At 37.4% G+C, this 24,932-nt stretch overlaps 1 protein-coding gene across 9 annotated transcripts in view; it reads left to right on the top strand.

Annotated features, from left to right (window-relative positions):
* The window catches only part of GIGYF2 (GRB10 interacting GYF protein 2), a 143,129-nt gene that overhangs the window by 73,373 nt on the left and 44,824 nt on the right, over positions 1 to 24,932 (top strand). For all 9 annotated transcript variants that reach the window (XR_009055005.1, XM_057744115.1, XM_057744117.1 and 6 more), the window contains 12 exons: positions 2,202 to 2,419; positions 2,511 to 2,667; positions 2,759 to 2,944; positions 5,986 to 6,182; positions 7,178 to 7,337; positions 12,664 to 12,830; positions 15,322 to 15,413; positions 16,484 to 16,591; positions 17,972 to 18,072; positions 19,769 to 19,869; positions 21,660 to 21,821; positions 23,027 to 23,185. Coding sequence is in view for 8 of the 9 variants with exons in the window: in XM_057744115.1 (XP_057600098.1) it covers positions 2,202 to 2,419; positions 2,511 to 2,667; positions 2,759 to 2,944; positions 5,986 to 6,182; positions 7,178 to 7,337; positions 12,664 to 12,830; positions 15,322 to 15,413; positions 16,484 to 16,591; positions 17,972 to 18,072; positions 19,769 to 19,869; positions 21,660 to 21,821; positions 23,027 to 23,185 (1,808 nt within the window). In the remaining variant the exon portion in view is untranslated. The remainder of the gene's footprint in view (positions 1 to 2,201; positions 2,420 to 2,510; positions 2,668 to 2,758; positions 2,945 to 5,985; positions 6,183 to 7,177; positions 7,338 to 12,663; positions 12,831 to 15,321; positions 15,414 to 16,483; positions 16,592 to 17,971; positions 18,073 to 19,768; positions 19,870 to 21,659; positions 21,822 to 23,026; positions 23,186 to 24,932) is intronic.

Here is a 24,932-nt window from a genome sequence, read left to right as displayed (position 1 = left end):
AAAAACAAACAAGGTGAATGTTTTGGAAGATGAACAGTGTTTCTGAGCCCAAATGTCTGATGTTGATTCTATTAAAGCGAGTTAAAAGTAAAACTTTAGTGTTGTGTTCTACCACTTACCCTTCTCACCCAAGAGCTTAGATTTTGGATATATATATACATATGTAGTCCTTTTACCCCCCCATCTTTTCTGAATTTTTCTCTCCAGTATTTGACATTCATGTTAGTTTTGTCATCAACTTGACAATTTTCCAATTTTTTTAATCCGTATATTTTAAGAAGACAGTTTGGGGGACATAAAGATACATGGGGGCTTGAAAAAATACTGTAAATATGTGTTTAAGAAAATACCATCTACCTTTTCAACCTAGCATATTAAAAATAAGTCTGATTATATCAGTTGTTTTCGGTTACTCTTAACATTTTAGTTAATCTTTTAGGATTTGATTAAAATTTTTAGTATAATGATTTTTGACTTATGAAAATAGTATCAAACTTTAGTTCTGATATAAGGTCTATAAAGTAGTGGTCAGTCTTAATAAGCAATAGATGTGCCTTATCCACTACATTTAGTATCATGAATAAAATTTTATTAACTATTTAAGACAACAAAAAAAAGTTAGTTTTATTAAAGTATGGCTCACAGCTGGATTTGTATGGAGTTTGGAACATTAAGGAGAGCTAAGCACCCACTCTGGGAGGTGAACTTAGGAAACTTAAAAAGAGGGAAACATGAGCCACATGCCTGGAAGGATAGATTCCTATCACTGCGCATACTTAGAAATGAGAGTAGCAGACAGAGTACTCTGGAATTCAGCTTTTGATCATGAATACTTCTCTGGGATAATGACTCTAGGTTTACATTTAGACAATCTGGGTATAAAATTCTTTCATTTTCATAGAAGGTAGTAAATTGTATGTTGTTGTAAGTAAAGTGTGGAAAGTGGGAGAAAAACGTTTTCTTACCTTTTTGTAAGTGGCTTATAAGATGCTGTCTGTATTTGGTGTTTTAACATTTTGCCCTTTGGTTTTCAGTTTGATTTTTAGATTGCTGGTTTTAGCAAATCGGGCCTCAACAGTATAGTAATATTTAACTTTGACTTCATTTCTTTTATGTATCTCCCACAAAGAAAGCAGTCAAGGATATAAAATCCTAATAGGTTAAAAACTGTGTCTCTCTTTAAGACTTTCTTAGACTCATGTTTGTCAGAGTTTAACAACAGGGTCCCCCCCTTCTTTTTGTTTTGTTTTGTGTTTTTTTTTTTTGAGAAAATACCTTTACTCGGATCTTTTATTCTTAGGCAGTCGTTTTCTGTTGGCAAGTAGATGTACTAAATAATATGCAAGGATGGATTTAGGAATGTCCCTGGGGGTATTATACAGAAATTAAAACTCCCTAGGGAGAGTTAAGAGATGAGAGAAAAGGAAAAGGAGAATAACCATGTTATTGTGGAAAAAGCAGTAGAGGATGCAGAATTGGATTCTAGTTCTACTTTTCATTATGCAAGTTACTTCTGCTGTCAGAGGTTTTGTTTCTTAAACTATAAAATTAGGCTATAGGGCCAAATATGACATGTCAGTGCTATAATTCCATGACTTTTTTTGGGAATCGGAATTACAAATGGGATCCTGGCACTAGTAAATGGACATGATGAGTTTGATGTTATGAACTGACATAATATCATAATATCATGGATATTATTATGCTATGAAGGGAGCTGATCTTATCCATAAAGAATGATATTTTCATCAGAAGAAAGAAAATGCTTTAAGACTTGTCAAAGGGAAGGCATGGACCTTAGTATGGAAAGATACGCAGTGCCCTAAGTCTGGGCTAGGAGTAGCCTACGTGAGTGGCTAGTCAGCATTTCACTCAGTTATCTGGAACTTATTAAAAGTTTATACTTTGAAGAACTGTCCTTTAAAAGTGATTTGTTTTAAATTTATCTTTAAAAGCTTTAGAGTATGTTGTGTGACTCAGTAGTTAATGAAGATAACTACTGTTGTCACTTAGGAATGGAGTGTAGTATATAATGCTGAGCTTTGAGATTTGTTTACTTTGCCTAATTTTCTCTGTAGTAGGTTGATCCATTTGAATTTGCTGTCAGTTGTAGTTTTCTCCTTTGTTTCCTATCCGTGGTTTTCTTTTTCAGATACTGTCATAAAACTTTTCTAAGGTTTGTGTCCTCCTCTTCATCCCAGATGGCCCTCGTTCTGCAGGCTGGCGGGAACACATGGAACGACGGCGAAGGTTTGAGTTTGATTTTCGAGATCGTGATGACGAACGGGGTTACCGAAGGGTGCGCTCTGGCAGTGGGAGCATAGACGATGACAGGGATAGCTTGCCTGAGTGGTGCTTAGAGGATGCTGAAGAAGAAATGGGCACATTTGACTCATCTGGAGCCTTCCTCTCTCTAAAGGTAAGAAATTTGTTTTAAATGTTATGACACGTACTGACCTTCTTCCAAACTCAAATGCTCTTTAACCTTTGGCTTTATTTTCTTGTTACAGAAAGTACAGAAAGAGCCTATTCCAGAAGAGCAGGAGATGGACTTCCGGCCTGTAGAAGAAGGGGAGGAGTGCTCTGACTCTGAAGGTAGCCATAATGAAGAAGCCAAAGAACCCGATAAGACAAATAAGAAGGAAGGAGAAAAGATAGACAGAGTTGGTAAGGCTCAGTTTTGTCCTTTACTTTTTTTTTTTTTAAATCAAACTAAAAGTTTCCTAAGTTGTTGATTTAAGATTACTTCATGTTACAGAAGCTAGTGAGGAAACACCCCAAACCTCATCATCTGCTAGACCAGGTACTCCTTCAGACCATCAGCCTCAGGAAGCACCACAGTTTGAGAGGAAAGAGGAACCCAAAACCGAGCAAATGGAAAAAATTGAAGAAGAGAGTCAGACAGAAAATAGTTTATCAACCAAAGTACCCAGCAGGGGGGACGGTATGTATTTATGAGAGTTAACAAGCCAAACTTGGATTTTGCTGGGGCCAGTGATCACTGATAAGATAGGCTTCTGTTTATGCCTCTTTGAACTGCTTCTAGTGGTGAATTATTGGAATAGATTATTTTACCAGTAAACCTACCCAAACACTGCTTCCCCTGTGTATCTATCCCAGAATTCATCAAAACAAAATTAGAAGCAGCAAGGTAGTATCACTTCCTAGGGTGCTATGATATAACCACCCTGGTGTCAATCAGGCAAACTGGGTTTGGGATCCTCTGTGGTAGTTTGATTCCCATATCAGATTTGTTTTATGTAATGGCTGTGTATGTGTCCAGATGACACACCAGAATGCCGTTGTTTCAAAAGAGGCCAAGGTGAATCTATGGAAGTCCCATCATCTTTTCTAGAGAATAAGCTTAAAGTATATCTCCTCCAGTGTTATTGTATTGATTTTAGTTGCTCATATACCTTAGTAGGCAATATTAATGTCCATTTCCATGTTTCTTCTTGTACATACTAAAAAATGACAGTGTGGTGCCTGATACTGAAAGGTGAATTGATTTATTCACCATAGAAGTTCACATCCTTTAACATGGCCTGTGAGACCTTGCGTGATCTGACATCTGCCTCCCTCTGTGCAGTTTCAGCACCAGCTGTCTCTACTTTGTACTCTATTCACCAGCTTCATAGCCTGTTAGGTCCTGAAATGTGCCTTGTTCTCTTTGCCTTTGTGCCCTAGCATATGCTGTTCTCTGTGCCTGAAACTCTTCCCATCCCAAGTTCCCAAGCTAGGTTAGGTGTCTGCTCTTTCTCCTTAAACCACCAGTAGTTTCTAATCTAACAATACAATATTATAAAGATCTGTTTATTCTCTTTTTTGCCCAGTAAATACTGTTTTGATAGCTTGAACCAAGGATTTTTTGTTTGTTTAATGTCTATAACTAAGCTGAATGAATAAATTCAGCGAGTATTTGAATCTCTGCTATGTATATACCAGGCACCATGGGACTTGTACATTTTGAGACATCTTTTATTCGTAGTAATTACTTGTCAGTTAAGATGTGCCCCCAAATTACTTGTGGCTCATACTCTTAAATGTACATGCCTGGGCCTTATTCTAGGAGATTTTAGGATGGGGTCTAGACCTGTATATTTTGGGAAAACTGCATAGAAGTGCATTAAAGATTGAAATTCTGGATTTATAGTCTATAGGAGAAATAAAGTATGTGTATGTCAGTAACCTAGGACAAAAAGTAATGATATGAATTCATGATTGGCGAACTCCTGGAATGCTTCAGGAAGCACGTGTCTTTGAGCTTGTCTTGGAATAATAAGTAGAATTTGGAGGTAGGTGTAGCAGGATGAATTAGGAGAGGGCATTCCAGTACCAGGTAGCAGTGAAAGCTACAGTGAGGAAGTGGGACTGATCCAGGCATGGGCAGGAAATCAGCTCCTGTTTTTATTTAGATGAAGTATGAGGTGTGAAAAGGAGGCTGGTAGGAAACATGGTTGGAATGTATATTTGACAGCTGTGTGTATAGGGTAGGTTTTGGTGACAGGTGGGCTGTTCTGTGACCTGTTGGTGTCCTGAGAAGTCACTGTGATGTAGGCACTGCTCTTGTAAAAGGGAGGTAATAGCAGATGAGATTTCAAAGTGGAAATTGGCAGTACGTAGTTACTGTTTGTTGTGTATCAGGGCAAAGAAGAGGGAAGAGTCAAAGATGAGTGAAGTACCTGAGAGGATTGTGGTATCCTTAATAGAAAAAGAGTGGAAGTTGAGGAGCACATTTGGGAGGGGAGAAAGCAGTTTCACTTGTGAGCATTGAGTCTCAGGTGTTGATGAGAAGTTAGACAGAGATGGCCAGAGAGCAGTTGTGAGTGAGGGGACTGTAGCTCAATGGGAAGAGTTTAGGGCCACAGAGAGAATGAAAATTTAAAAGATTACATACACTTGTTAGGGGTGAGGAGAATTGGACTGAGAACAGAACATGGGAAATTCCTATTTTTAGAGGGTAGATAGAGGAGCCAGAGAAAAATCTTCAGAGGCAAGAATAGAGTGCAGGAAAAGGAAGGAAGGAGAATGTTCCAGTTTAGAATTGGGGAAATAGTGTCAGACTAAGGTTAGGTAATGGGGACTGGGAAAAGCTGTGGGATTTGGGGACTTTGGGTCACTGCTTATCTTTGGGAGAGAAACTTTGCTTGGGGGGGGGGGTTGGGAGTGGAAGTCACATTGTAGCAGGTGTGGGTGGTGGTGAAGTAGAGACAGGTTCTATAGACTGTCCTTTTAAGAAGTTTGGCAAAGAAAGGTTAGAGTGAGAGGAACAGGAATTTGGAGAAGCTATCTGTAATTGAACAAACAAGATTTCAAAGGGGAAACTGCAACTGTATTTAATTACTTCCATCCCCCTTTCCTTCTTAAGAGCCTGCATACTGACAGGTTAGAAATAGGAACTAAGACAGAACCTCTTTTGCAGTCTTTATTCTTATTGCGAAGAGCCTCCTGCACTCTACAGGTAGACTCCAAGAGCTTTTTGTTATCCTACAAAATGTATTGCATTGAATTATGTTAATAATAATTTGAAATAATTACTTATTCAAAATACTTGCAGATATTTTTAATAAAAGTTTTTTTATGCTGACATATGGCATCTTTGAGGAGATTTGCAGTGCTTTTTCAACTGTCTTTACTATTCAGTTTAAAAAGAAGGGATTGGACTAATTGTTTGTTTTCGAGAGGTAGACCTATAATTATTGGGTAGATGCTCTAGTGACACAGGTTGGCACTGTAGGAGGCCTTTCTTAAATAGCTTTTCATCTTATTTGTTGTCATCCTGTGGAGGTACTTCTGTCATTCTAGGGAGAAATACTATACTTCTCCATAAGAAGTAGCAGCAGTGTTCATGACACAGTTCACGTATCTGTTGAATCCATTTAGCAAGCTGCCCAACTTGATGATAGTTATTCTTTATAAGAGTAACTTCATAAGAGTCTCTGTATTTTAAAGAATTTTCATCTGTCTGCAATTTTTTTCCTCTAGAAATGGTTCCTGATGTCCAGCAGCCCCTGTCACAGATTCCTTCAGATACAGCCTCTCCTCTTCTCATCCTTCCACCTCCTGTTCCCAATCCTAGTCCTGCCCTCCGGCCAGTTGAAACTCCGGTTGTAGGTGCTCCTGGTATGGGCAATGTTTCCACAGAGCCAGATGATGAAGAGGGCCTCAAACATTTGGAGCAGGTACAAATCACATAATTCTTTTTTTCTCCTCTCGAACTGCCATAAAAGTTGAAAAGCATTAAATGAATATTCAAAAATGGAACTTTTGTGCACTAGATTTTGTGTACTGAAAAAGTTGTTTTTATGTCTAGTTTTATTTGTATGAGTAATTGTCTTTCAAATCATTTCATGCTTTTAAGTTTCTGCTATGTAGTAGTCATTATGTCAGGTTATTTTTTGCTCTTCTGAGGTTGCCCTTGGCTGTTTGCTTTTCTTTTTTTCTTTTTGGAAATGAATGGAATGCCAAAAATGGCGAATACAAGCAGCTATGGATAGACACTGTGTCTTCTATATTTTTTGCCTAAAGTGTGACAAGGAAAATAGTTTAACTCTGAGGATATTACCATCATACTCATGTCTACAGAGTTCCCTAAGATCTTATATACAATAGTTGATATACAATAGTTTATATGTTTATATGTGAATTAAACGATAGCTTGCTTTCTACAGAAGAAATTCTTATTTCTTCAGGGTGGAGTGGTTGGTGGCAGGAAATTTGAAGAAAGGGGGCAGTGTCTTAGTAAAACTTGTAAAAGATTTTATTTATAATTGTATTAATTGAGCCTTTTGATCTGTTAACACTCATATTTTTACAGGTTTAGTTGGTATAACTCAGGATTGTTTGTTTAGGTGGCACTCTTATTATAAATGTATTGATTAGAAGCTTGGGCTTTGATCCATACCAGCTTGTGTTTCAGTCTCATTTGGGTTTGCTTAATAATTTTGAGACCTTGAGCAAGACTTGACCCTTCTGAGCTTTAGTTTCCCCCTCTGTAAAATGGGGATGGTACCTACGTCATGGCATTGTTGGATGAATTAAATTGTTGCCTACTTTGTTATTTGTACAGTGCCTCTCACAGATCAAGTAGTCCAAAAAAGGCAGACAGTTTTTATGTGTACAAGTATTAATTTGGGATCATTTGTTTCCACAATTCATTTTTTAATTTTTCCCATAGCAAGCTGAGAAGATGGTGGCTTATCTCCAGGACAGTCCACTAGATGATGAGAGACTGGCATCAAAATTGCAAGAGCACAGAGCTAAGGGAGTCTCAATTCCATTGATGCATGAAGCAATGCAGAAGTGGTATTACAAAGATCCTCAGGGAGAAATTCAAGGTAGGTTATTCCATTCTACTTTAAGTACAGAAGTATGTCATTACCTCCAGATTCTGTTAGATGGTGATTGATTAATGTTAATTTGCATAATAGTAGAACAAAAGTCAGTACTATAGGCTTTCTTCATATATATAGAAGGCTTGTTTATAGGTTTCTTCCATAGTACTTTACAATTTCAGTGGTGGGAGTCTAGTGAAAATAATTTGAATACAAGGCAGAATGTGATTACTAAGATGATAGGGATGTAAGCAGTATGCTTAAGACCCCCTCATTTCTGGCATGCCAGCTATTAACTAGGCAGTTGAGTTTCATACATTCATTGTATTTCAGTCCCCCATCATAAAAAAAGATGATGGGAGGCATCTTGAAAGACCCTGGTTTAACGGAAGTGGAGTTGATATCATAAATGGTAAAGAACTATTTAAAATACCTAAGAAAAGAGTACCATGTTGTAAACTAATTGCTTAAAATATGTGTATGGTGTGTAAGTTAGATTAGAATGGGGAGAGAAAGATGTTGAAGGACATTTGTCGATTTTTCATTTCTGCTTTTGAAGTTTTTGCTTATAACCTGAAATTGGTTGTTGACTGTATTAGTGTCAGTTTCATGATAGTGTTTTACCAAGTACAACCTGTGACCTCACTCTAACATCATAACTTCCCTTTTCTCCCCGGTCCTTCTACCCTGCTTTGTTGTTCTTCATTGCACCTATCACTGCCTGGCAGTGTGTGTATTTGTTCATGATCTGTTTACATGCCTGTAGAATGTGTTGTAATTAAAACATATACAAGTGTATGCTTTAATTAAATTTACTGTGAGATAATTATAGCTCCACAGGCAGTTGTAAGAAATAATACAGAGATTCCATGTACCCTTTACTCAGTTTCCTCCAGTGGTAACCTCTTGCAAAACTGTAGAACAATGTCACATCCAGGATATTGATACACTAATACAGTCAAGATTCAGAACAGACACTGAGCAGTCTTTAACAGAGCAAAAGTTTTAAATTTTGGTGAAATACAGTTGGTCAGTTTTTTTCTTTTATGGATTGTGCTTTGGGTGTTAAGAACTCTTTGCCAAGCTTCACATGCCAAAGATTTTTTCCCCCAAAAATTTATAGCTGTATGTTTTACACTTAAGTTGGTGTTCCATTTTGAGTTAATTTTTATATAATGTATAGGACTTAGGTCAAGGTTAATTTTTTTTACCTATGGATGTCCAGTTGTTTGGACCTTTTGTTGAAAAGTGTATCTTTTCCTCACCTGAATTGTTTTTGTACTTTTGTCAAAATTTAGTTGAGCATATTTGTGTTGGTCAATTCTGAGTTTTTTATTCTTTTTTCTTTTTTTTTTTTTCTGGCCATGCTGCATTGCTTGTGGGATCTTAGTTCCCTGGCCAGGGATCGAACCCGTGCCCCCTGTAGTGGAAGCACAGAGCCCTAACCACTGGACTGCCAGGGAATTCCCTGGGTTCTTTATTCTTTATTTGATCATTGTGTTTGTCTCTCCAGCCAATACTATGTAGTCTTGATTACCATAGCTATAAAGTATAAGTCCTGAAATTGGGGAGATTGATTCCTCTTGGTTTATTTTTCTTATCAAATTACTGTTTAGTTTTTCTAGTTTGCTTTTCCATGTAAGTTGAGAATTGGCATCTTTACCATGTTAGGTCTTCTCATCCATGAACATGGTATGTCTCTCAGTTTATTTAGATCTTTGATTTCTTTCATCAGCACTGTTTGGTTTTCAGCATAGATTCTGTACATGTTTTATTGAATTTATACCTAAGTATATGATTTTTTTGAGCAATTGCAAATCTTATATTTCATTGTCTGTGTTCATTGCTACTATCTAGAATTGAATTTTAGATGTTTGTCTATTCTGTGACATTGCTGAGCTCATTTGTTAGTTCTAGGAGTTGTTTCATTAGATTCCATAGGCTTTTCTGTGTAGACATTATTGTCATCTGCAAATAGGGACATTTTTCTTTTTTCGTTTCCAATCTGTATATCTCTTATTTCCTTTTGTTGCCTTACTTTATATTCCAACACTGTTGAATAAAAGGGGTGAGAGCAGACATACTTGCTTTGTTTATCCTACTTTCCTATCTTAGGGGGAACTTCAATAATAATTAAGTGGTAATGTTAGCCATTGGGTTTTTATAGGTGCTGTTTAGTTAAGGAAGAGAGCTTTTATCATGATTGAATTTTGGATTTTGTCAAATGCCTTTTTAGCATCTATTGATATGATCATCTATTGATATGATCATATGATTTTTCTTTAGTTAAATATGGTAGATAACATTGACTGGTTTTTGAATATTGAACCAGATTGCATCCTTGAAATAAACTTCATTTGGTCAGGGTGTGTAATTCTTTTTATTTATTGCAAAATCTTACTCAGTATTATATTGCTAAGGATTTTTGTATCTCTGTTCCTAAAGGATATTTTGTAGTTTTTTTGGTGTTTTGTTTTGTTTTTTTGTACGCTCATTGTCTGGTTTTGGGTATCAGGGTAATATTAGCTTCATAAAATGAACTGGCAATTATTTCCTCCCCTTCTTTCTTATGGTAAAGAGTGTTTAGAATTGGTGTCAATTCTTTGTGTGTGTGTGTGTAGTTTTTTAAATAGTTTGTACCTCTTAATCTCCTGCCCCTGTATTGCCCCTCCACCCCTCCCTCTTCCCACTGGTAACCACTGATTTGTTTTCTATGTCTGTGAGTCTGTTTCTTTTTGGTTATATTTACTAGTTTGCATTTTTTAGATTACACATGTAAGTGATATCATACAGTATTTGTCTGTCTTTGATTTATTTCACCAGTCCATCCACGTTGTTGCAGATGGCAAAATTTCATTCTTTTTTATGGCTGAATAGCATTCCATTGTATATGTATATACCACATCGTCTTTGTCCATTGATGGACGCTTAGGTTGCTTCCATATCTTGGCAATTGTACATAATGCTGTTGTAAACATTGGGGTGTATGTATCCTTTTGAATTAGTGTTTGATTTTTGGCTGTATTTACCCAGGAATGGAATTGCTAGGTCATATGGTAGTTCCATTTTTAGTTTTTTGCGAAACATTCATATATTTGCCACAGAGAGTGTCAATTCTTGGAATGTTTGGTAGAATTCTCCAGATGGAGACTTCTTTAGTGGAATTTAAAAATTACGAATTCAATATCCTTAATAGTTATAGGACTATCTAAATTATCTATTTAATATGAGTGAATTCTGATAGTTTGTGTTTTTTGATGAATTGGTACATTTCATCTAAATTTATGTGTGTAGAGTATTCCCTTCTTAATCCTTTATCTTTTTAATGTCTGCAGGTTCTGTAGTGATAATCCCCAGTTTCATTCTTGATATAATTTGTTCATTTCTCTTTTTCTCTTTGTCAGTCTTGCTAAAGATTTGTTAATTTTATGGATCTTTTCAAAGAATCAGCTTTGTTTTATTGATTTTTTTCACAATTGTTTTTGTTTTTAATTTTGTTGATTTCTGCTTTTATCTGTATTATTTCTTTCCACCTGCTTCTTAAGAGTTTATTTTGCTCTTTTTCTAGATTCTTGAGGTGGGTGCTTATATTATTGATTTGAGACTTTTCTCTTTTCTGATGTAAGCATTTAATACTATGCATTTCTCTCTCAGAGCTTATGTAACTGCGTACCACAAATTTTGGTATACGTATTTTCATTAAGTGTATTTAAAAAAATTTTCTCTTAAGACTTCCACTTTTACCTGTGTAATATTTAGAAGTGTATTGTTTAGTTTCCAAGTGTTTAGAGATTTTCCTCTTATCTTTCTGTGTATGATTTCTGGTTTGATTCTCTTGTTGTCAAAGAACACACTACATATGATTTCAATTCTTAAAAGTCTGTTGAGATTTATTTATGATCCAGAACATAGTCTCTTTTGCTGTATGTTCTGTGGGTACTTGAAAAAAAATGTGTATTTTGCTGTCTTTGGAGTATTCTATAAATGCCATTTAGATCTTATTGGTTGATATGGTGTTGAATTCTGTAGTCTTTCTGATTACCTGTCTGGTTGCTCTGTCAGTTGTTGAAGTCTTCAACTATACTTGTAGATCTGTTTGTTTCTCTTTTCAGCTATCAGATTTTGCTTCACATATTTTGCAGTTTTGTTGTTTGGTGCATACATCTTGGTGGATTGAGCCTTTATTATTATATAATATCCCTCTCTGTCTCTGGTAGTTTTCTTTGTTCTGAAGCCTACTTTATTAAATACTAATATAGCCACTGGCTTTCTTTTGATTAATGTTTGCTTGATATATCTTTTTCTATCGTTTTATTTTATACCTGCCTATATTGTTTTATTTGAAGTGACTTTCTTGTAGATAGCCTATAATTGGGTCATGTTTTCAGTTGTATATATTGGGCCATGTTTCTTGTTGCTGGCTTCTTCAGCTCCAAATTTGGGAAGTATGAGGTCAAAAGAAAACCCAGGGAATTCATCACCATCTGGTTCCTTAGGCCACCTTCTGCCTTTTGGAGTCTTCTTTTTCATTTGTTTTATATATAATGTCCAGGGTTTTTAGTTGTATTTGGCAGAAGAAGCAGGGAAAAGTACATCTACTGCACCTTCCCAGAAGTGGAAGTTTCCAAGGCTTTGTTTGTTTACTGCTGTATCTTCCTGCCTGGACCTATATGAGTGGTATTCAGTAAATATTGGCTGAATCACTGGTTATTGATCAGAGTGTGTTTGTTAATTTTATGTATAAAATATTTGTTTATTTCTTATTGTAAAACATCTAGAGAATGTTAGTTTTTTTCCCCTTACCAAAGCCAGATTTAGTCTACCCTGGATAAATAAACTGTAATGTTTCTTAATTTAATTAATTATTGTTTCTGTTTTGCCTAACCTGCAATAAACTGACAGAAAATGAAAATTAGAGACGAGCATATTTCAGCCCTGCATATTTATATTCTCTATGCCTAAGTGATACAAAGTCTAACAAACACTAACTCTTTTCAATGTTATTATGCTTTTCTGACAAATGAACTTTAGAGATTGCATGAGATGAAGACAGTTATGCTCCTTAAAATAATTAAAACACCGTTGAGAAATTGGGATGTGTAGACATAAGGCTTGTTTCTAGATTGTTTCTGTAGTATTTTATTAGTTTTGAAGCCTGTTCGCTACTTTTTGTGATAAATTAAATTAAGATACTATACAAGATATTTGATGGGTGCCACCTGAAACAAGTTGTTACCTCTGGGTGAGGATCAGACCCAGGAAATATTTTTTTTCCTCTTTAGCTTGAAAGGATTTTTATTGCCCTTCTGTTTAATTAATGCTATTGTAGGTCCCTTCAATAATCAGGAGATGGCAGAATGGTTTCAGGCGGGCTATTTCACTATGTCTTTGTTGGTGAAGAGAGCATGTGATGAAAGCTTCCAACCTCTTGGCGATATCATGAAAATGTGGGGAAGGGTTCCTTTCTCTCCCGGACCAGCTCCTTCTCCTCATATGGTAAGTACCTTATGCTCACCCAGAACACATAGTAGACACAGAAGCACTTGCTTCTCTTTGTAAACACAATCCAGATGTTACATCTAATAAAGAAGAAACTGTAGATTCTTGAAAGCAATTAATTGAAATGGCAGTGGGAAATCTGAGTCAGAGACTACATACCTAGCTATAATGATCTTTTCCAAACTCAGATACCTGTGTCCGTCCTCTTCTCCCTCTCTCCCTCTCTCCCTCCCTCCCTCCCCCCTCCCTCCCTCCCTCTCTCTCCCCCTCCCTCCCTCCCTCTCTCTCCCACATACACACACACACACACACCACACTCTAAAGAAATAGAATCCATCAGTAGCTTTCCAGCATGTGTTGAGGGAAGAATATCTTATCCTGACCTCCCTACCAAGTCATGCATGTTCTGGCTCCTTACCTTTCTAAATTCATTTCAGAGCTTTTACCTCTACCTGTTGTGCTTCACAATTGGCTTAAAGAGTTTCTCATTGCCTATAGTTAGAATGCACATTCTCCTCTCCATTTTATTTGCCTCTTGCTTTCTGTCTTCTGGAGTCCTTAAATTTGAGTTTTGCCTTAAAGCAAATGTTACGAATATAAAATTCCATTGTTTCAGGATATTTTGAAGACTTTTCTTTTTTTAATATTAGTTACTGATATTTTAACTAAAAATTGGATCATAACATAGCCCTTCTGGTGTGCTGACACTGGAGTACCTTTGAAGAGGAAGTCGTCTTTGCAGCTGCTCCTGGGCCTCTCCCTGTTGAGTTCCTTTTGGAGGGCTTTGGATCTCTGCCTCATTTTCCTTCTCCAGGTTGGAGTGTCAGGTTGCTGGCCATAGTCAAAAGTGGCCATAGTCAAAAACGTTTAATGTGAACATTGGATTTCCACAGTAACATCCATTGATTTACTCACCAGTTATATATTGAGGCTATGTGCCAGGGCTGTGTTAGGTTCTTATGAGATGAAGATGAATAAGTCAGTCACAGCATCCGTAGCCAGGAGAGTTCATAAGTGAGAACAGTGGCTATCAAACTTTTTTGACCACAACCCATAGTAAAAAAAGAAACAAAAAAAGATTTTTATATCATTCCTCTGTACATGCAGTAATGTGCAGATATATCTGAAACAAGTTTCATAAAACATTTGGTACCATGTACATATTTTTTTTCTGTTTCTTTTCTTATTTTTCATTATGTAAATGTTGATCTTGACTCAGGAATTGATTTCACAATCCACTGATGGGTTGAGACCTCCTATAGTTTGGAGAGCAATGAAGATTCCTAGTTGAGGGGAATTATTCCTGACATTTCTGTTGTAAATCCAAAGAAAAATTATATTGTGTATTATTGTGTATAAATTGTATTTTTATCACCTACTCAGAATTGGGATGAGTTTTTATCTTGCATATTTCAGAGCTCAAAGCTTATCACTTGGAGCTTGGCATGCTTGCTCTAATCCATTTGCTGACGTCCAGTTACAGGGGCTGAGCCTCAATCAGACCCACTTAAGGGGAAAAACCATGGGAAGCTATGCTTCCTGTCAAGTATTGCCTTTGCCCTTAAGTTAATTTTAGACTGACCTAGTGTAGCTTCTATCCATGAATATTTAATAAGAAAGAAAAATGTCCTTGAATTTCAGATGAACCCCATTCCAAGAAATCATGTATCAGATTTTTTTTCTAAACTATTATCAGTGTACAATAAAGATATAAACTGTTCACTAATGATTTGTCTAAGTTCAGTCTAATGTCACCCTTATGCTTTTATTTCTGTTATTTTATACTTCACCTTTCATTTTTTCCCCCACTTTTAGCTTTCCAAAATTTATTCCAGCCATGTTATTTGACACATAAGCTAAAAAACAGGGTTTTCCTACAGCTTATTTAACTCATGATGTAGTAATAGCAGTAGAAACACCTAATTTTTGGATGCAGTTAAACAGTTTTTAGAGCTCTTTTATATTCCATTTAATTTTAACTTTCTCTTTAAGAAGACATACTTACACGCTGGCTCTCTGTATTTGTTATGTGTCATAAAATTCCTACCATAACATTTAATTTTACTCCTTTCTGTTTTGTGCTACTTCTCTAATTTCTGCATAATCTCCAAATTTATAAGTCACTTTTAAGATTGGGAGAATTATACAAGTTACAGTAATAACTCTGGAGTACAGTACAACATTCAGCTTCAAGGGCAGGAGTGGAGAACAGCAGCTAAAATAAGGAGCCTTTCCCACTTTAGGGAATCTCTTACAATGCCGAGATTATAATCTCTTATAACAACCTTCTTCCAGTAGATGGCAGTGTTTAGTTTCTGAAGTCTTGTTTTTTTTTTTTTTAAATAGTTGTGTTTTGGGTTTGGGGCATAAAGGTTGGGTGGGATGTGAAGGTCTAGGATTCATTTTCCTTTCAGATACAAGTACTAAATTGCTTTTAGTCTTTCATTTTATTCAGTGGTATTTCTTTCCTTCATCCCTTCACTCCCAGGGAGAGTTGGACCAGGAACGACTGACCAGGCAGCAGGAACTCACAGCCTTATACCAGATGCAGCATCTCCAGTATCAGCAGTTCTTAATACAGTAAGCACTAATGGGGTCCATTGCACTGCAGCACCAAAAGGGCCTTTAGATATAAACTGCTCCCAAATTTCACCTTTTACAGCAGAAAACTAAAAGTTTATAGGATATTTCAGTCATCCAGTCAGTGGCATGTTCCCAGTATGCATTCTAAGTTTGGTCTTACCTTGTTTCTTAAGTATCAGAAGTTTGCAGAAGATGACACATAACTATAATTTTGCAAGACCTTTGGCTCCTAAAGCAAGAATCAAGAAACACTTTAAGACTAAGTGCCTTCTAAATGGCTCAACTTTGAATGTTGCAGAGAAAAAACCGATGAGAGGGCAGGAAAGAAGTATAAGTTTATACTATTAGTACTATTAGTAGTGGTAAGGAATGATGGCAGAATCACTTAGGTGTGGGTCCCTTTCGTAGAGAAAGTAAGATTTGCTGTCATCTGGTGCAGAGGTTGCCAAACTGGCCAGCTACCTGTTTTCACAAGCAGAGTTTTATTGGAACAGAGTCATACCCATTTGTTTGTGTATTATCTGTGACCACTTCTGCACTACAGAGGCAGAATTGAGTAGTTGTGAATGGCCTGCAAAGCCAGAAATATTTACTGTCTGGCTCTTTACAGAAAAAAATTGTCCACCTCTGATCTAGTGAAAAAAACCTTACCTAAATTTTCCAAGCTGAAGCGTATAAATTTGAGAATTTTTATACAAGTGATTTTATTTTTGCAAAGAGTTCTTCAGGTGGAAATAGCTGTTAATTTGAACCTGTCTGATTTTTCAATTGTTTTCTAATAAAAGGCTGCTGTTATCTTTAGGGAGTTTTCCAATTTTTGGCATTTCGTTAAATTTTTTTTTTTTTTCTGTTCTCTTTTCATTCAGAAGCATGTCATCTGTTAGTTCAGTTCTTTCTAGAATAAACTGTAGAACTGTTTGACTATTATGAAGAATTGTAAAAATATATTTGATAGCTATTGCTAATGGTGTTTTGGGGGGTGAGGGGGCTGAACGTTGTCTTTTAATGTCTCAGTAAAGTGAACTAAATGTGGATAGACAGGTTATACTGTATCTTACTTTTTGAAGACAACAATATGCACAAGTTCTGGCTCAACAACAGAAAGCAGCACTATCTTCCCAGCAGCAGCAACAGTTGGCACTTCTTCTCCAGCAGTTCCAGGCACTGAAGATGAGGTTGGTGGTCGTTTCCATGACGTGTCACCTTGTGTATGTGTGTGTGTGTGTGTATGTGTGTATGTTTTAAAGAAAGAGAGGAAAGGAAATTTTTAATGTGTGAAGTTACCACACACAACACATATCTTTGTGTTGTGTGTAAAAACAGAACATAGTTTTTAAAAATAATAATAAGTAAAGCATTTATTTGGTCTTTTTTCTCAGAGGAGAAATTTTCAATAATAACCAAAGAATACTAATAAGAACACTTGAAAAGCAGTGTGGTCTCATGGAATCAGCAAAAAAAAATTGTAGTTGAGAAATTTAATCTCATTTTTACCTATATATATCAAGAAAGATAATAACAATGCCATACAGAGTTATAATTTTCCAGACCCAAAAGCCATTAAGGTAGGTCTAAGGTAAAGGAAATTATGCTGAAAGTGTTAAATTCCTGCTGTTTCAAAGTGTCATTCAGGGTAGTATTTGTTGTATCTCCCACAAAGGTGTCAGTCACTGCTCTTAAAAACTTAACTGTCCAGTTTAACCAAAACCTTTTATATTTCTCTTTTGAACCATAACCCATTTTGTGAGGTAGGCAGGTTAGGTGTTAAGGTGTCCATTTTAAAGAAGGGCAAACTGAGCAGCTAAAGGGCTTGGTTGACATAATACACAGAAAACTTCAGAGATAGAACTAAAATGCAGACATTTTGACTTACGGTCTGTGAGTTTTTTCATGGTAACATGCTGCCTCTGTGACTCTTATTGAGATATTCTGGGTTTTTTAAAGACAGTTGGCAGGGATGTCCCTGGTGGTGCAGGAGTAGTTAAGAATCTGCCTGCCGATGCAGGGAACACGGGTTTGATTCCTGGTCTGGGAAGATCCCACATGCCACAGAGCAACTAAGCCTGTGCACCACAACTACTGAGCCTGCACTCTAGAGCCCGAGAGCCACAACTATTGAGTCCACGTGCCACAACTACTGAAGCCCGCGCGCCTAGAGCCCTTGCTCTGCGACAAGAGAAGTCACCGCGTTGAGAAGCCTGTGCACCACAACAAAGAGTAGCCCCTGGCTTGCCACAACTAGAGAAAGCCCATGCAACAAAGACCCAACACAGCCAATAAATTAATTAATTCATTAAAAAAAAATAAAGACAGTTGACGTATCCATTATTTGGAAATCAAAATTTGCTAATACCTTGAGGAGTCCAGAAGTGTGGTTACCTTGCCTCCATCCTTTTTTTCTTTCCTGAATGTTTTGGTAATGTTATGTCTTAGTTAAAACAGTGAAGTTTTCTGGCCAAATAACCTCAGAAATCTACAGATAATCTGAAAATATCTCTTTATTTTTGTGAATGGTAAGAACAAGTTAAGTTAATCTTCTGATTTCCCTTTTGCAGAATATCTGATCAGAACGTCATTCCCTCAGTAACTAGGTCTGTGTCAGTGCCAGATACTGGTTCTATATGGGAACTCCAGCCACCAGCCTCACAGCCTACAGGTAAAAACTTAGATTGGCCTTCAGTATATAGCTCCAAGGATTTAGACTCTTAATAACTTTCAGAATTCAGTTTTTAAAAAATATATCAGTTTTTGGACCTGTTTTGTATTGAATATTAATAAAAAGTGGGGTTTTTGTTTTGTTTTAAATAGACCACAACAAAGGATTGAAAATAGCTGTTAAGCAGTTGCTAGAAATTATTTAGTAGATAGATTTCTTGAAATTGAGCCAGCCTATCTTTTTTATGTTGTTCTAACCACTGTAGAAAAGTCTTTTAAATTGTTTTTGATCGCTTCTGCCAGAGTGAGAAGAAGTATAAGTAAAAACATAAGTAATGATGATCTATTCTTTTGAGTCAAGGGTTGATAAGTAGCTTAACACTGCAGGTACCCCCAAATTTTGGGAATAGAAAAGGCTATTCTTACCTCATTCTCTGATCTTTTTGCATCAAATTGGAAAATTTAGGGCTGGGGTTTTTGAAACATCTTGATATGGGTGCAACACTTCTATTTCTTAAGGTCTGATCCATGCAGAGGTGGTAGTTTAAACCAAGAATAGTTCTTATAGGAGGTTGTAGTTGGTGTTGATAGTTTTCAGGAACCATGGCCATTGATGGATTTTTCTTAAAGCCATTGAGCCATTTAGGTCATAGCTAACATTGACCCTGGGGATTATGGCAGGAGGAGGACTGATTATCGTCCCTTATCATCTTCCCATGCTGTGTGTCATTTTTTCTTGGTAGTCATTTATAGTTGTTAGGATGTTAAAAAATTCTCCACTTTTTAAAAAACTATAATTATCATATTAAACAATTTCTTTCTTCAGGTATGATGCAGTTAAGGTCCTTTACAAACAGTCCATTGGTTTTATACAGATGATGATTTATAGTCCATAAATAGACTATAATAGGAACGTAGGAAATAGAGAATGCTGAAAAGTGGTGTAAGCAGACCTTGCAGGCAGTAGGAAAACAGGCTTAGAAGCCTTTATCTGTTCATTTACTTTGAGATCAGACCCTGCGCTGCCTTTCAGGTCAGCAGGACACCCAGTATCATTTGTGAGACCTGCCTAGCCTTTCCAGAGGACTCCCAGCTCCAGCTGTACTTCTTTCTCTCTCTCTCTTATTGAAATGCAATTCATGTAACATAAAATTAACCATTCAAAGGTGAACAATTCAGTGGCATGTGTAATACATTCACAATATTGTGCAACTGCTTAATTCTCAAGTTCTATAGCTATACCTCTCTTAACCCCACTCTCCACTTGGTATGCAGTACGAAGTTGTATGGCTACTGGAAATACCATTGGTTTTGATATCTATATACACTGGGATTTAAATCCTGGCATGGCTGTGTGCCTGCCATGTGTCCTTGGGAATGTCACCAAACTATCTCTGACCCTTATTAGCTTGTTCATCTGTAAAAATGGGGATATGAACAGATAAAGGGTTTTTTTTGAGGATGAAATTAGTTCCTAATAAATGCCTGGTACTTTTCTTTCCTTCTAGATGGGTTGAAGGGTATTGATATAAACTAGAGCCCACTGGTAGTTCAGTCTACTTAGAAGCAGAACCGATATATGTGATGGAGCTCATTCAGGGACAGGGAAGCAGCTTTTTTCATTGTGCTTCTGGATATTTAGCCATGTGTGTAAGCTCTGATAATAGCCCTCACTTTTTTCCCCTCATGTCTTATAGTTTGGGAAGGTGGTAGTGTATGGGATCTTCCCCTTGACACCACAACTCCAGGACCTGCCCTTGAACAGCTTCAGCAGATGGAGAAGGCAAAAGCTGCAAAGGTCAGAAACTCATTCTCCCATAGCAGGGCATGCTTTCCAGCTGCAGGACATACACGTTCGTTTACTGATGCCTCTGTCTCTCTAGCTACTTATACATATATCCTTTTAGTTTACGGCTATGTAGCTGTTATAAGTACATTCATACTCTGTCTTTATTGTGCCTTCTTCTCCCCAAAAAGACCTCAGAGCAATTAAAAGTAACAAGTTTAAATCAATTACAGTTGGTTTGTTGACACATTAATGATCATGGTTACATGTTACGTTATTCATGGTATCAATGCTTGTTACAAGACTATAAGAAAACATCCACTACATTGAAAGCTCAGTATTAACATTACATTCTGTATTCTGCTCACATCTTCTGGAGGAGCTAGGAATCTTGAATTTTGGTTTTAGTACTTGTCAGAAGAGGTTGTCTCTGAACACCTAGTGTCATTGTAATGATTTCTGGGTTCTCATGCCTCCGAGAGAACCTTGTTCCTTTTTTATATTTAGTGCATTCTTATCCCCTGAGGCAGTGACAGTATTCTTAGAGTGCCAGAATATGAAAAGAGTTCATGGTCAGGATCTGTCTCCATGTGAGTGACAGACCATAATTCAAACAGTTGTTGAGTTTGTTCTTGTTCCATAGTGCTTTGTGCTGGGACCACATAGATGATGAAAGCTTGCATTCTTATCTATATGTATATGTATGTTGAGGGGATTGGGAGGATGATGACACAGACAAGGAACACAAGGGGCAGCTACCTAGTCGGAGAGGTGGGGTCAGGAATTGGGTGACGCTTTGGTTGGACAGTACTACCTGAGCTAACTTCACTTGAAGGAGAGTAGGATTTAGTCAGTTGAAGGGTTTTGGGTTGACAGAGTAGAAGGAGATGAAAAGTAAACTGCAGTTGGAGGAAACAAGACCTGTAAAGGCCTGTCTATAAAGACTAGAAGTATATAAGAACATCCTGGCACAGGAAAAAGGTAATTTGGTCTAGCCTAGGGCTGGTATGTCTGAGGAATAAATGATGAGAGAGATTAAAGAAAATGAGGCAGGCCAGTCAAGGGGATCCTTACCTGTGTCACATTGAAGACTTATTTTCAAGGTGAAGGATGGTGTTAAATGTAAGCCTGGGAGTGATTTTTTGGTGGAGGTTAGATGTTGAGCTGGGGACTGTGGGCAAAACTGGTTGCTGGGAAGCCAGATAAGACACTCTTAAGAGTGTAGACAAGAAAGTAAAGGCCTGAATTATATGTGTGGCAATAGGACTGGAGACTAGGGACTGGATTTGACTAGTATTTGGGAACTTACTTGATAGAGTTTGTTAAGTGGTTGGTCTTCATATTTTAAAGAATTCTGTAATTTTTCAACAACATTGTGGTTGAAACCTTGTTAGACACACTGTCAGATCTTCAATCAGAAAATCATTTGTAGGGATGAACAAAGAAATGCCATGCCAAGAGATTTCTGATGTTACTCTCATACTGGCCACTGTCTCTCCCACATGTAGGAGATGTGGTGCAGTAGTAGTGTGGAGTGAAGAGGGCAGGTCAAAGTAGGGGTGAGTGCATTCAGTTTAGAAGAGCATAAAACTTTTCTGATTACTGTGATATAGCAGAGCTTAGAGCTCTTACAGAGCTGCTTTCATCACCCAGTTGGACTACAGTGCAAGTAACTGAGTGAATGGTAGTGTCTGTACCTTCCAGTGTCTGCACTGACCAGCTCCCAACAGTACTGGTCAGTGATGTTGGAATGCTCCTGTGCTTGGCTTCAAGTTTCTAAGAGTACCCTTGTGTAACCACAGCTAGAACAGGAGAGAAGAGAGGCAGAAATGAGGGCAAAACGGGAAGAGGAGGAGCGAAAGAGGCAAGAAGAACTCCGGAGACAACAGGAGGAAATGCTTCGGAGACAGCAGGAAGAAGATAGGAAAAGGCGGGAGGAAGAAGAGCTTGCCCGAAGGAAACAGGTGTGTCTCTGAGAACTCTGCCAATAGGATTACCGCTGAAGGAGGGCCTTCAGGATATCTTGCTCACTCTCGTCATTTCACAAGTCATAGTTATCATTTCACAGGTCATAGTTTTCCCAGAGATGGCTTCCCTAAGGCATCAGGATGTTAGCAGCATGATTGGGATTTGAATTTAGGAGACTCACTTCCCTTTAGGAAAAATGTCAGTTATCCACTAACACCCACTGGAGGGATATTCTTCAGTACTAGTAAATCATTGGAAATGATTGCTTTTCCATATTCCTGGGGTTTTATAAACCGGTTAGATTTCAGAAGTAATTAAGTCTTTGTTTAAATATTTATAACCAGTGACACTGAATGTTTTTCATGTTTTGTGGCCATTTGTATTTCTTTTTTGGAAATTCTCTATTATATGCTTAGGCCATTTTTCTACTGGTATTTTTAAAGATCCAATTTGAAAGAATCCACTCTGTAACAGCCCCAGTGTCTAGCCTTTACTTCATATTTCCTTCTTGTTTTTTGCCCTAAGAAGAACTCTGAAAAACAAAAGGCGTCCACGTCCATGCTGAGATTAGATTCGAACTACTAGTATTTCTTAGAGTCACACTCTGCATTCGCATGTAAGGACTTTAAGAAGTTTTACAGTAAAGAAACCTGTTTAATTCTGTGTTGCCCATTATTTTTTCCTAAGTTATTTTGACAGTGGGACACTTTTCTGTATATTTAATATCCATGGGACTTTAGTTCTTAAGAACATGTACTGAGACACGTGGCTTTATTCAGTACTTCTGACTGGAGAACTTATCTCTGCCTCACCAGGCCTTTTTTGGTGGCTATGTTGGTTTGCTTTCTTTATGCCTTAGGTTCTCAGTTAATTTAAAAAATAGGGACTAATGGTAGCAACAGAGAAACTAAAGCCTGAATCCTTTCTAGCATTCATCAGGAAATGATGTAGCTAACGTAGAAACCAGGATGGACTTCACATGTAGTGCTCTTTAACTATTAATATTTTAAATACAAGTTATTTTAACTCTTAATATGCCTACTCCCCAGTTCACATATGCACTTTTTGCCCTAGATGCTTTTTATATTTACTGTTAACGGAATCTCAGCACATAGCCTATTTCTTTTCAAATTATGATATAGTATATTGAGATGCAGGCACGTGTGCACACACACTCACACGCACCCATTTTTTAATTTAGGAGGAGGCTCTGCGACGCCAGAGGGAGCAGGAAATTGCATTAAGGCGACAAAGAGAAGAGGAAGAAAGACAGCAGCAAGAAGAAGCTCTTAGAAGACTGGAGGAGAGGAGAAGAGAAGAGGAAGAGAGGCGGAAGCAGGAAGAACTGTTACGCAAGCAGGTGATCAGATGGTTTGCTCTTCTCATTGCTTCTTTGAAGCTAGGAATTAGTGATTAAGAAAGTATTAGGATATTACGAGAGCCTACCTAAAACTTTTTCAGGTTGCGGAAAATTACCAAAAGAGATCTAACTGGATCTTATTACTTTTGTGGTAACCATCCTACATGTAATTATAAAAGCTGAACAAATGTCAAGAAATCAAAACAAACAAAAACAGAACACCAGAGAGAAATTGAAGAAGGCCTACCCTTAAAAAACCAAATGTGGAGATCTGGAGGTTGACAGTTCTTCACTTTAGGGTGCTTCCCGGTTCACACTTTCACAGTGCACAGTTCATTGCTGCTTAGTGTGTCTGTAAGATGATGCAGTGATGGCCATTGTCTAGCTCTAGCACAGTTATGCCATTGTGCTGCTACGGGTTGCCAGAACCCCTGAGGCATTTCATTTTAGTGTTTAAAAACAGCGATAGATTTTTAAAAAAGTAATTTTATTTATTTATGTATTTATTATTTTATTGGCTGCATTGGGTCTTCGTTGCAGCGCGAGGGCTTTCCGTAGTTGCAGGGAGCAGGGACGACTCTTCATTGCGGTGCGGTGGCTTCTCTGGTTTTGGAGCACGGGCTCTAGGTGTTCGGGCTTCAGTAGTTGTGGCTCACGGGCTCTAGAGAGCAGGCTCAGTAGTTGTGGCGCACGGGCTTAGTTGCTCCGTGGCATGTGGGATCTTCCCAGACCAGGGCTTGAACCAGTGCCACCAGAGAAGCTCAAGAACAGAGATAGATTTTTTTTAATTAGTAGATTTTATTTTTAGAACAGTCTGAGATTTTCAGAAAAATTGGGATGATAGTTTCTCCTGTTACTATTTTACATTAGTGTGGCACATTTATTGTAATAAACCAGTATTGACACATTAATAAGTCAATTTTGATGCATTGTTATTAACTAAAGACCATAGTTCATTAACATTTCTTCAGCTTTCCCCCGCTGTCCCTTTTCAATTCCAGGATCTCATCCAGAATATTGCATTTAGTTGTTATGTCTCCTTAGCTTGTTCTTGGCTGTGACAATGTCTCAGACTTTCCTTGTTTTTGATGACTTTGACAGTTTTAAGGAATACTGGTCAGTATATTGTAGCGTAACCCTGTATCAGAATTTCTTTGAAGTTTTTCTCACAATTAGACTAGAGTGTTTGGGAAGAAGATTATAGAAGTAAAGTACCATTTTCATCACATACTAAGGGTGCATCTTGTAAAATAGATAGCTAGTGGGAAGTTGCTGTATAACAAAGGGAGATCAACTCGATGATGGGTGATGCCTTGGAGGGCCGGGATGGGGAGGGTCTGGGGGAGTCGCGGGAGGGAGGGGATATGGGGATGTGTGTATAAATACTGCTGATTCACTTTGGTGTACCTTATAAGCTGGTATAAGAGTGTAAAGCAATTATATACCAGTAAAGAGCTTAAAAAAAAAAAAAAGGTACATCTTACCAACATGATTTGTAGTTATTGATGTTGACATTGAATACCTGGCTGCAGTAGTGCTTGTCAGCTTTCTCCACTGTAAAGTTACTTTTTTTCCCCCTTACTGTACTCTTCAGAAGGAAGTCACGATGTGCAGCAGTCCACACTTATGGGTGTAGGTTTTTGTTTGTTGCTTAGATTGACACAGAGCTGGAGATTACCTGCTTTTGCTTAGGTTCTTGATTGAAACTCTTTGAGAAATCTAAATTCTTTAGAGGTTGATAACTTCC

This window comes from Hippopotamus amphibius, chromosome 8 (genome assembly GCF_030028045.1).
Source record: "Hippopotamus amphibius kiboko isolate mHipAmp2 chromosome 8, mHipAmp2.hap2, whole genome shotgun sequence".
Lineage (NCBI taxonomy): Eukaryota > Metazoa > Chordata > Mammalia > Artiodactyla > Hippopotamidae > Hippopotamus > Hippopotamus amphibius.
This window is presented reverse-complemented; position numbering and strand designations above follow the sequence as displayed.